The 13,916-nt window shown below is 37.6% G+C and overlaps 1 protein-coding gene across 1 annotated transcript in view; it reads right to left on the minus strand.

Annotated features, from left to right (window-relative positions):
- Positions 1–13,916, minus strand: part of LOC140139648 (uncharacterized) — a 192,328-nt gene that overhangs the window by 17,723 nt on the left and 160,689 nt on the right. The window contains 9 exon segments of the mRNA XM_072161352.1: positions 2,112–2,413; positions 3,270–3,443; positions 4,986–5,166; positions 7,490–7,668; positions 9,200–9,258; positions 9,576–9,847; positions 10,581–10,660; positions 11,545–11,740; positions 13,227–13,400. Coding sequence (XP_072017453.1) covers positions 2,112–2,413; positions 3,270–3,443; positions 4,986–5,166; positions 7,490–7,668; positions 9,200–9,258; positions 9,576–9,847; positions 10,581–10,660; positions 11,545–11,740; positions 13,227–13,400 — 1,617 coding nt within the window.

Consider the following 13,916-nt stretch of genomic DNA (forward strand, 5'->3'; position numbering starts at 1 on the left):
TGATGTCATTGAGCTTGCCAAATGCACACCAACCAGCCCTAGTACTCCTCTTTACTTCATCCATGTGATTGTGAGTCATGTTGATTAGTTGTCCTAAGTACACATATTGGTCCACCTTTTCTATTTCTGTGTTCCCTACCATGACCAGCTGTTCTGTGGTGAACTGGTTGAACATGACTTTTGTCTTTTCATGTTTATCTTTAGTCCCACTTGATTGCTTCTCTGGTTGAGATCATTGATCATTTCTCTTAGGTCTTTAGCATTGTCTATTATTATGACCATAGGCGTAGATCCCGGGGGGATGGGGGGGATAAATCCCCCAATATTTTGCAAGGGGGGATGGTCCATACAATCATCCCCCCAATGTTGATGCCTGATAATGGGTTTCTGATCAAATTAACATCATATTTGCTCATTTTAGCCCCAAAATACAAATTTTCAAGCGCACTTGCCAAGCATTTATTCTACTTTTTACACCATATTTAATCAGTTTAGCTTCAAAATAGCAAAATTTTTCACGCGCTTTGCGCGCATTTGTAACATAACCTTATTATGTCGCCAAAAGGTGCTGGATTGACTATACTTCGAGAATTTTTTTCAAACTCCATCCCCCCCAATGTCAAAAAGAAATCTACGCCACTGATTATGACTATGTCATCTGTGAAGCGAAGGTGACTCAGGTTGTCTCCATTTATGCTAATCTTTATTGTGTGGATTATGTCTGTAACTTCTGTTTGGCTCCTGATCCATGCCACTGTTTTCCTGTCCCTTTTGGTGTAGCCCAGCATACATCTTTCCATGCTATGCTGTGCTGTTTTCAGTTTTGCTCCATCCTCTTAGTAAGTGACCATGTTTCAGCTCCATAGGTCATGGCTGGTAGTACACATTGGTTGAAAACCTTTCGTTTCAGACAAGTTGGCATCTTACTTCTCATGATGTCATTGAGCTTGCCAAATGCACACCAACCAGCCCTAGTCCTCCTCTTTACTTCATCCATGTGATTGTGAGTCATGTTGATTAGTTGTCCTAAGTACACATATTGGTCCACCTTTTCTATTTCTGTGTTCCCTACCATGACCAGCTGTTCTGTGGTGAACTGGTTGAACATGACTTTTGTCTTTTTCATGTTTATCTTTAGTCCCACTTGATTGCTTCTCTGGTTGAGATCATTGATCATTTCTCTTAGGTCTTTAGCATTGTCTGTTATTATGACTATGTCATCTGCGAAGCGAAGGTGACTCAGGTTGTCTCCATTTATGCTAATGCCCTTACTTTCCCAGTCTAGGTGACGTATGATTTCTTGAAGTGCCGCATTAAACAGTTTAGGTGAAATGGTATCACCTTGTCGCACCCCTCGTTGGATAGATATCTTATCACCGTCCTTGTGGAGGCGGATTGTTGAAGTGCCCTTGCTGTAGATAGTATCTATTATCTGGATGTATCCAGGATGGACGGCTTGCTGTTTGAGGGCTGTGATGACTGCCTGGATCTCAATGCTATCAAAAGCTTTTTCATAGTCAATGAATCCAAGGCATAGTGGCTGTCTGTATTCACCCATCTTTTCAACAATTTGGTTGATGACATGAAGGTGATCCATGGTTGAATAACCGCTCCGGAACCCCGCCTGTTCTACCCGCTTGATGACTAATTCTCTTTCTGAGATTATGTTTTCATCTTCCCCCTTCAGTGCTATTATTTGAGATTTTCCAGTGGCAAGTCCTTGCTTTGTTTTCTTGTAGCTTTTGTTATCTTCAAGAGTTTTCTGAATCATCTTTGTGTTCTGTGCTCGGATTTCATTTGTCATTCACTTCTTATGGTTTTGCATAATTCTGTATACTCGATATGTTGGATTCCAATCGTGTTCTTCATTTCCCATCTCTTTTTCATCATTTCAAAAGTTTCCTTTGAAATCTTGTCTATCTTCTGTGGGTCTTTTTTCCCTGCAGTCTCCAAAGCACAATATAGGATTGTGTTTGTAAGTCTTTCACAGACATCATCTTCTGCTTCATCCTTCAGGAGATCAAACTTGTTTTGCAGCTTCATCTGGAATTCTTCTTTGTTCTGTTGTAGCTTATCCAGATTGACTCACATACACTGTCAAAATAACTCACCTATCTCTGCTGTTGATCAATTCACAAGTTGCTGTTTCTAACTCCTGTCTCTCTCTCAATCCTTTTACCTCCACTCTTAAATTCTTTGGTGGCAATGGTCGCTTAGCAACCTGGGTCACCAGGGGTCGTGACCTTACCGCCTTGGTGACCCCTTCTAGATGAATGGTCATGGTGATGCTGTAGTTTGTGTGTGGTTTGAGATGGGTGAATTCAACAGATGTAGCATGGTATGGTAATGGACTGCTGCATTTTGGCGGGGTTTCTTGGTGGTGGTGATGCTCATGCTCATGGTGACAGGTCAGCTGTAGTTTATGATAAGATATGCAAATGAGCTCATTAATATTCAACAATAGATAGATAACTCAACACAAAACTAAATAGAAATGTTGCAGTTTTTGATGTAAGGGATCGATTGGGATGTCTCCACCATGGGGGCGATTTAAATTGAGAATTTATAACAGCTAAAAAAAGCTAAAACTGTATGAGTGGTAACATAACCTCAAATGACCTTTGACCTCTGTATGTGACCTTGGATACTACCTATACATGAAGGTACCCATAATTGAACCCATGTTTATTGGTCGAGCTATGAGTTTTAAAATATTTTAAAACTCAGAGCGAGACAAATAAATATTGGGCGAAAGTATCCAATTTTATCATTATTATGTTTTGGATTCAATATTTTCACACACTTGGATTCATCAAAACATAATAATTGTTGCATGAGGATATTTATGTTCATATGAGACCAAAACATTGACCTCAAATGACCTTTGACCTCAGTATATGCATGGCCTTGAATACCACCAATAGATGAGGGTTCCCATAGCGTAGCTATGACCGAAGTTTGATATAAATTTGGATGGTTTCAACCCATTGCATTAATTTATTGGTTGAGCTACGAGTTTTAAATATTGGACAAGACAAAGTCGAGTCCAATATATTAAAACTCATAGCGAAACAATAAATTTTGCAATGGGTGAAAAAAAACCATCCAATTTTATTAATATTATGTTTTCAGAATCTTACAATGTCTTATTTTTTTTAAATAAATTTTTCCCAAATTCTTATTTGTTTTCCTTCCAAATGTCTTGATTTTATTTTATGTGATGATAATGAAGTCCAATTTGGTTGTCATTTCCCACATAAAATCATTACCTTAAAATATCTTATCTTTGCCCCTCCGGTCATCAATGGTTCATTCCATATCACTCTAATGGTATTGACTTTCCCTGTAGGAGCACGTTGCAGTGTGGGTGCTACTACTCCAGGCCAGGTAATAGCTAATGGGTCAGAGGGTTGGCTGTCCATTGAACTAATATTAGCCAATGCCTGAGAATAAAACATACAATTAAATGAATATAATTTGTTATTGGGATTGAGATTGTTATTAAACTTGAATTAAACTAAACACTGCATGAAAATTAAGTCCCCACTTAATTTATGTGGTCATAATTCATAACAAATTGTCCAGATTTTAATGATTGTGTGAAAATTGGTACGCTCTCGTGGAAAAATTGAGTTAGCTTGAAATTCCCCTGGACAAGATACTTACTGCTAATTTGTCTTGTTGTACCCGTACGAAACTCGGGGAGCTGATCCTGGTTGCGATGGTTACTTGTGGAATGTCTAGGGTGTGCGCTCTTGAAGCAGCAAAAGTCCCTGAATTGTTGTTTGATGATTCATGGAATGATGTGGGCCGTAGTGGTCAGAGACAACCTGTAAAGTGTGCTGAGGCTTGTGGATCAACGTCTAGGCGTTGTGCCTGTACGTAGCGCACTATAAATCACTGCACTTTTTTTTTAAACAATCATACAACTGAGTCATCTGGTTGAATTTGCAACTTTCCAAATCGCTTCAACTTTCACAAAATTGTTAAAATCTGGACGATCTGGAATTCTTTTGACCCAAGTGTGGTATGTTTATGTTCATATCAGTGTTCTTAATCAATCATTTTCTGACAAACTATGTACATAATGCACTGTTAACATCACAAATGACTCAACACACTGTCCATCTTTCATCTCAACCATGAATGCAGAAATTCAGTTTGGGACAGAAATGTTTGAACTCCCCAGGCAGGGTAAGTCACAGTGGACTGTGCATGAAAATGGCACCTTTATGGTAAAAGGTACACCAGACTCTTTTAGCCTATGCCATGAAAAAGTTGCCCACAATGTTACATAACACGGCCACTTCAATTCAGTAACAAAGAAAGCAGACAACATATCTGACAAACCACCTCTTATACAGACAAATAACACGGCCACTTCTATTTTTAACTGATATTTTTTAAATATTTGTTCTTAAATGTGAAAGAAAAGCATTGATATGATTTAAAAACTTAGCCAAAATGACTACTGGGCTGATACCCGAGTGCATCCCCGAATGGTTTGAAAAATAGGGGTGGGCTTATAGCCGAAGGTGGGCTTATACCCGAGTGGTTACGGTATTTGTGTCTTTGATGTACAGCTGATATTCAATGTAAAATCAATGGATATTATGTCAGCATGTTATTTTTTAAATGGTTATCAGGTTTATATTTTTATCAAAATATGACCCCATTTACACAGGAGCCTGAAGTCGACTTGAGGCAAATTTGAACTCAACTTCATTTGTGTGCAAACAGAGTTACAGCATTTTGAACTTGACTTCTGAACTCAACATCTAATGATGACCCAGACTGATTTTTTAACATTTAAAATTTGACTTCAAATCACGATTTTGCAATGTAACCGAACACACAATAGAAGTTTGTAAATGGTTATTAAAGCATCCTGTGAGAGTGTATCAGTCAACTATCCTTCCTTGATTGGTGCACCTGTCCAAAATTAGCAATTGAAGTAGACTACTGTTAACAAGTGTATGGTTTACCTGCAGTGTAAATTGATATTCCTTACACATCTTGCCACCTGGGTACAGATAAGTAGTTGCTTTGGGTGCTAACTCATCATGGGTTCTACCATTCACACGTAACTTGTAACCAACGATATCAACATTGCCATATTTGGAGGGCTTACTCCATTCCAGTAAACATCCCGCATAGGTGCAATGTCTGTTCAGAGAATTAAACAAAAATTGATTAACTCAAGATGTGTTATAACCTGAGATGCATTTCACAAACATTTAGAGGATAAGTCCCAAGCCCAACGTAACTCTGACAAAAAATGATTTACAAGAGCATGATCTATGGCTAAAAGGACTTGCGATGTATCGTAAACATTTGTGCAATACACCCCAGGTTTTATTCTTAAATTGAAAATAGGAATGTCATTATTTACCAATAACATTATTGAAAGAAAAATGTGCCAAAGATTGCAGAAATAATTGGACTATTCCAGTTGAAATCCATACACCCCCTATGAAAGACATGACCATAAGGCCTAAAAAAGGAAACAAAATCTTATTTTTTTTGCAAAAAAAAATTTTTTTTTAAAGTTCCAAGGTCTTTATCATACGCAATTTACAGCTTAAAATGTGTGTGTAAAAAAATAAAATAAAAAAAATTGCCGACCGACCTAACCTAATTTTTTGTTACCCCAATCAAACAATTTTCTTTTTTTAGGCCTAATCTTGCACACAGGGAGTGTGAATTTCAAATGGGGTTGCCTGAATGAGTGACTCCATGTTCTGTAGATATTCTATACATAAACAGCCCAATTTTGCAATTTGCTGTAGAAGTAGAAGTAGTGATGTAACAGGATTATTTACCATAGCGATGGGTCAACTCTATTTTTGAATGTATTGCCCTACACTACTGTAAACGTTTGCTTAATGGCACACCTAGGCTCCTTTTGCCTAAATTTTGTGTAAATTTCATTAAGAGATAGAGAGCCCCCTCCTCTAAAAATCCCAACAAGAATTAAGGGTACTTGCCTTTATTTGCTGGTTGGATTTTTTATGGGAGGGTACTTTTAGTTTGTGTCTAAAATTCCAGATATGTCTAGGGAGCCCATAGCGCCATTAGGCGAACGTTTACGGTATATGTTATGCTGTGCCTATGCATTGCACCATAGATTGTCAAAGAAAAGAAATTTCACATTATGCCAAGTTTCACTTGTAGTGATATCGTATTCATCTATGATTGTACACATGTACAGGTGATGACTTGCTTATAGTGCAGGGCATTACAGTGAATATACTGTCAAGTGGTTATTATCATGTTGCATTGCTTACTTGGCACTATTTAGCTTTTACTTAAATTTGAGTTTTCATACATGAACCTATGCATAAAAGAACATATTTTTGTGATAGCTGTTTTGAATGCAAAAGCTCAACAATTAGTGTTCCACCAAAATGTCCACTTTTAGAATAGATGCGACAAAATGAGTTTTATTATCAAGGCGCTTTAGAGGAAAATATACAAGTTGTTTGTAGACAAGGGTGATGAAAACTACTCACTTTTGGGTACAAAATATGCAAACAAGGTCATTATTATAATCATCAATAAGCAGTAACCATGGTAACCCTACCCCAGGCCTATCAATCAATCATTCTTCACTGTGTTAGTAGTAGAAAGACTGGTCACTGCATGCAAGAAGTAAAATGAATTATTAGTTGACAACTATTCTACATCTACTACTATAGTATGCATGTAAACACACCCCAGCACTGCATGCAAGAACAAGCAGGTACATGCCTACTATACAGTATGTATGTAAACACACACACTAGCACTGCATGCAAGAACACAAGCAGGTTAAGTATACATTGCATACTTAAAAGAATAAAAGGCAAATGTGCATGATAATAAGCACATGCACACAAACACACACACCCCTCCACAAACAAAACCACCACATATGCCACTGCAAAATGAATTATTCATTGAAAAATGTCAGTTACAATGCAAATACATTTGTCCACTACCAAGTCACACTGAAGCCATACGTTGCCCTAACAAGACTCAATCACAGGTACTACACTTCTGACTGGAGCCTGGCCCAGACTCAGCTTGGGGGGGGGGGTAAGATTAATCAAATGAAGCTTGCACGCACACAACTAAAATTAAGCCATTTAAACTGCAGAAAACTGCTGCCAAATATAACCAAGGGTGGAAATAGTCAGGTGATGTGTTTTTTCTTCACATCTGTAACATGACAATTGTCTTCAGCAACATAGTGTGATCAGGTATAGACTTTACCTCTACTACTATACATTTTACCCTGAAGCAACGTGATCACATAATTATATTCATTACATTTACAAACAAGTGCAACATTCCTCTTTAACTAAAAGTGACTCCTTATTTCTTTTGATTAAACTGAGGTGAACCAAGACTCACATTTCCCCCCCCAAATTGTCCCTTGCTAGATAAACTGGCACCGTTGGTCACTCTTTGAGCTACACTTACACTTGATTGTAAATAGCTCACTGACCTGATTTGTAAGAATGGAGTTGTTAATGGTGCTCCAGTCTGTACAGTCAGTTGTCTTGATCTACTGATCACCTTATCACACTTATCAAGTGTAATGATAGTGATGAAATGGTTAGTGCCGGGCACACAGTTACATATGGTGTATTTGCATACACGGGGTTTCACAACAGTTGTCAACTCCTGCATTGGGGAATAAAATACACAAGACCATTTCAAACACATTTCAAATCACCTGACAAAACAATTAATTAGAGAATTTAAATCTCATTAAAATGACTGAATTTGATTTCATTCAGTGCAAATGACAAAAATCAATGCACACATCTTTCAATTTTTTCACCAGAACTTTTAGGGTCGTGCATTGCGATGGGAAAAACTATTTAAGGGCAAGTGCACTGATTTTTGTCATTTGCACATCAAAAAAATCATATCAGTCATTAACCTCATTCAGAAACATGATAAAACCAATGTTGTAATAAAGATATTTTGTTACTAAGGTAAGCTTATAAAAGTAAAATCAAATCATTGGCAGCCCAGAATTTACTAAGCCAGCACTTCATAGATGCACATGCGTCATACAGTAATACGTGAATAACAATTTACATCTGTGTATTGACAAAAATAATGTACTGAGACATACTTATCAAAGATCCGCTGCCCTTGGCTCATTATCTCATGAATATTAATATTGTTTTTCAAAATCTTGCAGGTAAGAACAAGACACCTTTACCCTTTTATTGAAGACAATAACACAAACTAAACCTTTTTTCTAGGGTTGACAAAGATTTTCAGCCAGAATCACAGGTCAAATAGTCGTCCATTTATTCTCTACACCATTGATTTCTATGGGAGAGGAAAATACCAAATCACACATGCCAATATTAAAGTGTCTACCTTTTTTTTTCTTAACCATTGGTTACTATGGGACAGGAAACAGTCAACAGGTGCAGGGAAAATCATCAAAAGGTCGCACAATTGGGCTCCCAAATCACTGGATTTGGCAACCCTGACAGGATGAGCCAGACCAGTGTCAAGTCTGAGACCCCATTTGGGCTATATTGCTGTCCAGTCTGGTTATTGGGTCAGGTCAGTTTTACTCTGGTTTAGAGGGTTTAAGGGCAAACATCATGAAATATCAGCACCTCATTCAGTAAAACAAGCCAAATTGAATTGTGACCTGCTTCTTTTATAACCAGGGCAAGTCAAGTGGTTAGTGTAAGAAGACTGCAATAGCTGCCCTGTACACATTGGACAATTTCTGCATTCTATATTGTGCAAATATGACACATGGCAGCTATTGCCTCCTTGCACTAGCTCCTCTAATTGGCAAAGAATCATGGGCTATTCCAGATGAAATCAATATACAGGTAACCCCAAATGTATACTCCCGTGTGGAAGATTACAGTCATGTCTTCCATATGTGACACAATCTGGGGGCCAAAGGAGGCATTTTTGAAAATTGAAAATTTACTATGATTATTACCTTATACAAATATTAGGCTATCATATACTGAAAACACCAAAGGTCTAGCATACTTGCTTCTAAAGTTATGAAGTTTTGTGATGTCTATTTTCTTATGTATTTTATTGTTTTTTACTCCATATTTTTGACTGTATCTCAATTTCATATTTGCCGCCTTTGGCCCTCATGGTCCAGATCGTGTCACATATTTGGTTTTTGGATTTCAACTGGTATAGCCCAACTGATTACCTTTGGTTTGGCTACACTACTCCACTCCACTTTGATTCGATCCACAGCTGAGCTCTTTTCTGTAAAATTATAAGAAATATTATTTTTAACACCATCTATAACCTGCATATGGAATGTTTTCTTTGCACTTCATTGGCTTAATTCATAAAACCATTGAGACCAAACCTGTCAGCCACACACCCGAGATCTTTCTTGCTATCTATAACCTAATGCTCTCCATATCCCAGCAATCATATCCCAGCAATCATATCCCAGGCATGATTCAACAAGGAGGTTAATTGCTATCTAGGTGATCACTTCTCACTTATAACATATTCTGACAATTTGATTGATTTGGTGAGCTCTATCCTTATTTACCTGGTTGGCATTTCCTTACCTTTATTGAGTGGTAATCGCCATTCAATAACTATCGTTGTATCTGTGCATTCCACAAAACCCAAATTGATGTTCTCAGGATGTTCTTTTAGTACCAGCGGTGGGGGCGTTTTCTTCTTTTTCAGGTTGCGCTCCTGCCATATAGCGGTGACGTCCATCAAGTCTTCTTCACTATGTTTGATAGAGGGTGTGTGAATCTCTATCTGTTCTGATGGGGGTGAGTCATCATATCTAGAGTCGGCAGAGAGTGCTACAATACTCATCCGATAGGTCCTGGTAAAATAAAGATTAACACAGAATCATTATAAAATGCGGATCACAATCTTAATTTACCCCCATGAGAACTACCTGCCCATTGGCCAAAATGAATATTGTGTCCAATTTTGAACCAATCAAGGAGGGTATTAATAAGATCATCTGCAAATGCAAGTTTGACCATAAATGGTTTAAAGTCTAGTCATAATTGACAATTGAAATGAGTATTTTAAGTTATCAACCAATCAGAAATACTGTTAGATGACCAGTAGTGTCCAGGGGGTTATAGCCTAACATGAGCCACAAATTGTGCATCCAGATTTCTCTGCTCATGGTTTATCCTCACACTCCAACTAATCCGCCTTTTTTACAACTTACAGCTTATCTCTATCCATCTAAGACTCATCTCTGTCAATTGTTAAAAAATACACAATTTAAATACATAGCCCCAAACCTTTTCACATAGCACAAATTTATGCTTGAAACACCATTTATGTGCAAATAGTTGCCCTGTGGGTTAACCCCATGAGAACTACCTGCCTATTGGTCAAAAAGGAGTTTTCATTATCAATTAGACCAATCAGCAACATTGTCAGAATAATTCCACCACACAAAAAAATTGAGGTGAATTATTTGCAAAACTTCTGATTGGTGATTAAAATGAAGATATTATGTAATTGACCAATCAGAGGCAATGTTAGATTGGCAGGTAGTACTTAGGGGGTTAACTTGAGTATGCAAGGGGTCTTACCTGTCAGGTCTTGAAGGAATAGCGGCTTTGTGATGATCAGCTGTCAATTCATGTCCAATCTTCTTCTCATTCATATAAACCTATGGGCATGGCAACAATACACATATAAAGGTCAAATATCGAAATTAAAATAAAGAATAAGCAATATATTGTTTGTTAACTACTTACTATTTAAAGTTGATAGGTAAATAATTAGGCTGCAGCCTTTGTGACCAAGTTTCTATATCATGTTTTTGCAGAATGAGTCTAACTGACACAGTCTTTGCATTTACAACTTCTTTCAGTCACCGTATGTTGAAATACAAAATCATCTATACACAGGCCCTCTTCCTAATCATTTATTATCCGCTATTATACCAGTAAATTTCCCACAATTCAGTCTTAACCCTTGATACAATCAACAACATTTCTGTGCATCAAGGAACTGGCATGGTTAAACTGGAAATAACTTGTGAAATGATTCTCATTTACTTGTGGCTGAAACATACTAGCTTCTACCTGCAGCAAATAAGAGATAAATCAATGGATGATAGAGCAAACTTGTGATCATCAATCATGGTCAAAATGGATAAACTTGCAATGCGAGGTTTCTACTACATGTTGCAATACTGACACTGCTAGGCTACTCTTCCTATATTTAATAATCGGACACAACATGTATATAACATTTGAAAGTAACAAGTATGTGCGAACCACATGCATATGTGACACAATCTGGTCCAATAGTAACTAAATTGTCAAAAATGCCTCCTTTGGCCCCCATGGACTAGATCGTGTCACATATGATGGTTGTTGCTGCAGGTAATATTACAGCAAATTTTTGATGTAACATTTGTTGCAATGGCAAAACACACACTAAACATCAAAATATATTCTGGCCTTAAGTCTGGACCACAAGCAAGTTTACAATCCATGACAGTTCTGCGCACAGCGAAGGCAATATGTTTGTGTATACTATCCATACCTGAAATCCCCTGGCACCAGTACCATACAACCTTGGTTCACCCCATTCCAATATGAATTCATCTGATCTGATGACAGTACAGCATAGCTTAGGTGGGTTAGGAGGACCTGGGATGACAACTCGTATACTAGGTGCCTCCTCATCTTGCCATATATGGTCATCCTTGACTGCTTGTACACTGATATCCAATATACACCTGCAATAGACAGTAAAGGTTTATGGTAGCATGTAGGTTGTATCCAGGTTTCATTCTTGATGCTACTCAATAATGTTGACATGACAAGTATGTGCAACTGTTAACACCTAAGTTCATGTCTCTCCCTATTTCAAATTCTTTGAGACCCATAGTGTATTTTGTTTTCACCACAAATTCCAGTCAACAGTCTCTAGATTCATTTGTGAAGCACATGCCACTTGTGGCATTAGACAAGTCCCGAAGTGCGCCCCTCCCAAATATTAACAAATATATATTTTGATTCATTAATTCTATTGACAAACTGACTGAAAAGAGGGGGCCCTTTAATGCATAGGTGTTAAAAGGTGGAAACCTTGGTGCTTCCAGGGGCTCCTTGCTGGGCTTATACACTAAGTGTGAAACCTTTGTGCTTCCAGGGGCTCCTGCCTGGGCTTACACACATTAATTATCTGTTGTTATTAGTTTGTTACATAAAAAATGTTTTCTGGTTGGTCATACACTGTGTAAAGTATGCCTAATTACTGTGCTATGCATGCCAATTACTTTGCTGAACCAGAACATCTTAAAATTCATCCAAATTCTGGATTTCTGCATCTTTGGAACAAGCATGGGACCTTAAAGCAATCTGAGAAAGACAGAATTGAACACCAAAATACTGCCATTATTTCTCGTAATTGTATGAGCATGCAAGTACTTGGTGAGACACAGAGGATACCAATTCATAATTTCAGAGAAGGTTATTTGCATGTTTTATACAATAGATATTCTTTGATCAAATGGGCCTATATGTAACTATTGATCAGTCGATAGTGTAGTTAGACAATATATTCTGCACATAAAATTGCTGGAAAGGCCTTAAATACAAAGTAGATATTCATATTTGTTAGAGTGAATCCCAAATATTATTCCAAACATTTGACACTCATTATGCTAATCAGGTTTGTGCTACCATCCTTTCTTTTTCTGTGTGTAACTTGCACTAGGATCCACAACATGCTCACCTATTATAAGGGCACAGTTCTTTAACCCCAATACATTTGTATATTCATTAAATGACCTTTGACAATTTGGGTACAAAAACTCATACTGTCCAAGTTGAGGTCAAATTTTGCACTTTGATTGAATAATTGAGGTTATTGAACTATGCCATTGGGATGAGGCTATTATGGTCCATAGTATACAAATATTGACTGCTATGAGGGGCATGGTTAAGATTTGCGCCTCGGTTCATAGCATGGTTTTGAGATCACCGCGGGCCTATAATCTTAACCATGTCCCGAATATAGCAGTCAAAATTTGTTTTATATACAGAATGGATATGTGGATGTTGCGATTGCGCAGTTTGATCGGGACGCATGTGACTGGTCCATAGTTCATTTCCATGGACCGGTTCATAGTTCATTTTGAGGGCATAGTTAATTCAATGACTGCACATTCAACCAATCAGATGACAGGAATCTATATATGAGGTATATAATCTACTTACCCTTGTCTGTACACAGGTATATCATAACAGTGTTCCTCATGTGACACAGTGGCAGTCTGTTCTGAACCATCACATACATTTATCCAACTTATATCATATCCCACAATTCCTTGCTCACTAGGTGTTCCACAATCCAGAAGTTCCCAAGTCACATGCACTTCACCACATAGTATTCTAAACAAAATAATCAATACAAGAGTAATAGTAGCTAATAATAGTAACTAATAATAACATAATTAAAAGGGCATTTCGTGATCCACAGCATCATTCCCCACTTCTCTCAAAAAAAGATGAGATTTTTATACCACTACAAACCTCTGACTATATAATGTTTATATACACAAAATATCTTGCAGATTAATTTATTTAGCAAAATTATCGCCAAATTTGAATTATGTTCTGGTGTGCTAGAACGTAATTCCAGAACGTAAATCAACACAGTGGCTTATGGAGCAGTGTAATACACATAATGCATAATCCTATTGCCTTGTATTCAGTATTCATTGAAGGATATCTGTTCAGCATTGGGTCTGGTTTACCCAACTTGCAGCACCCTAGCAGAACCAGGGATTTGGTCTGGTTTACTTGAAGCACCCTAGCAGAACCAGGGATTGGGTCTGGTTTACCCAACTTGCTGCATCCTAGCAGAACCAGGGTTTGGGTCTGGTTTACCCAACTTGCAGCACCCTA

Source organism: Amphiura filiformis, chromosome 18 (genome assembly GCF_039555335.1).
Source record: "Amphiura filiformis chromosome 18, Afil_fr2py, whole genome shotgun sequence".
Lineage (NCBI taxonomy): Eukaryota > Metazoa > Echinodermata > Ophiuroidea > Amphilepidida > Amphiuridae > Amphiura > Amphiura filiformis.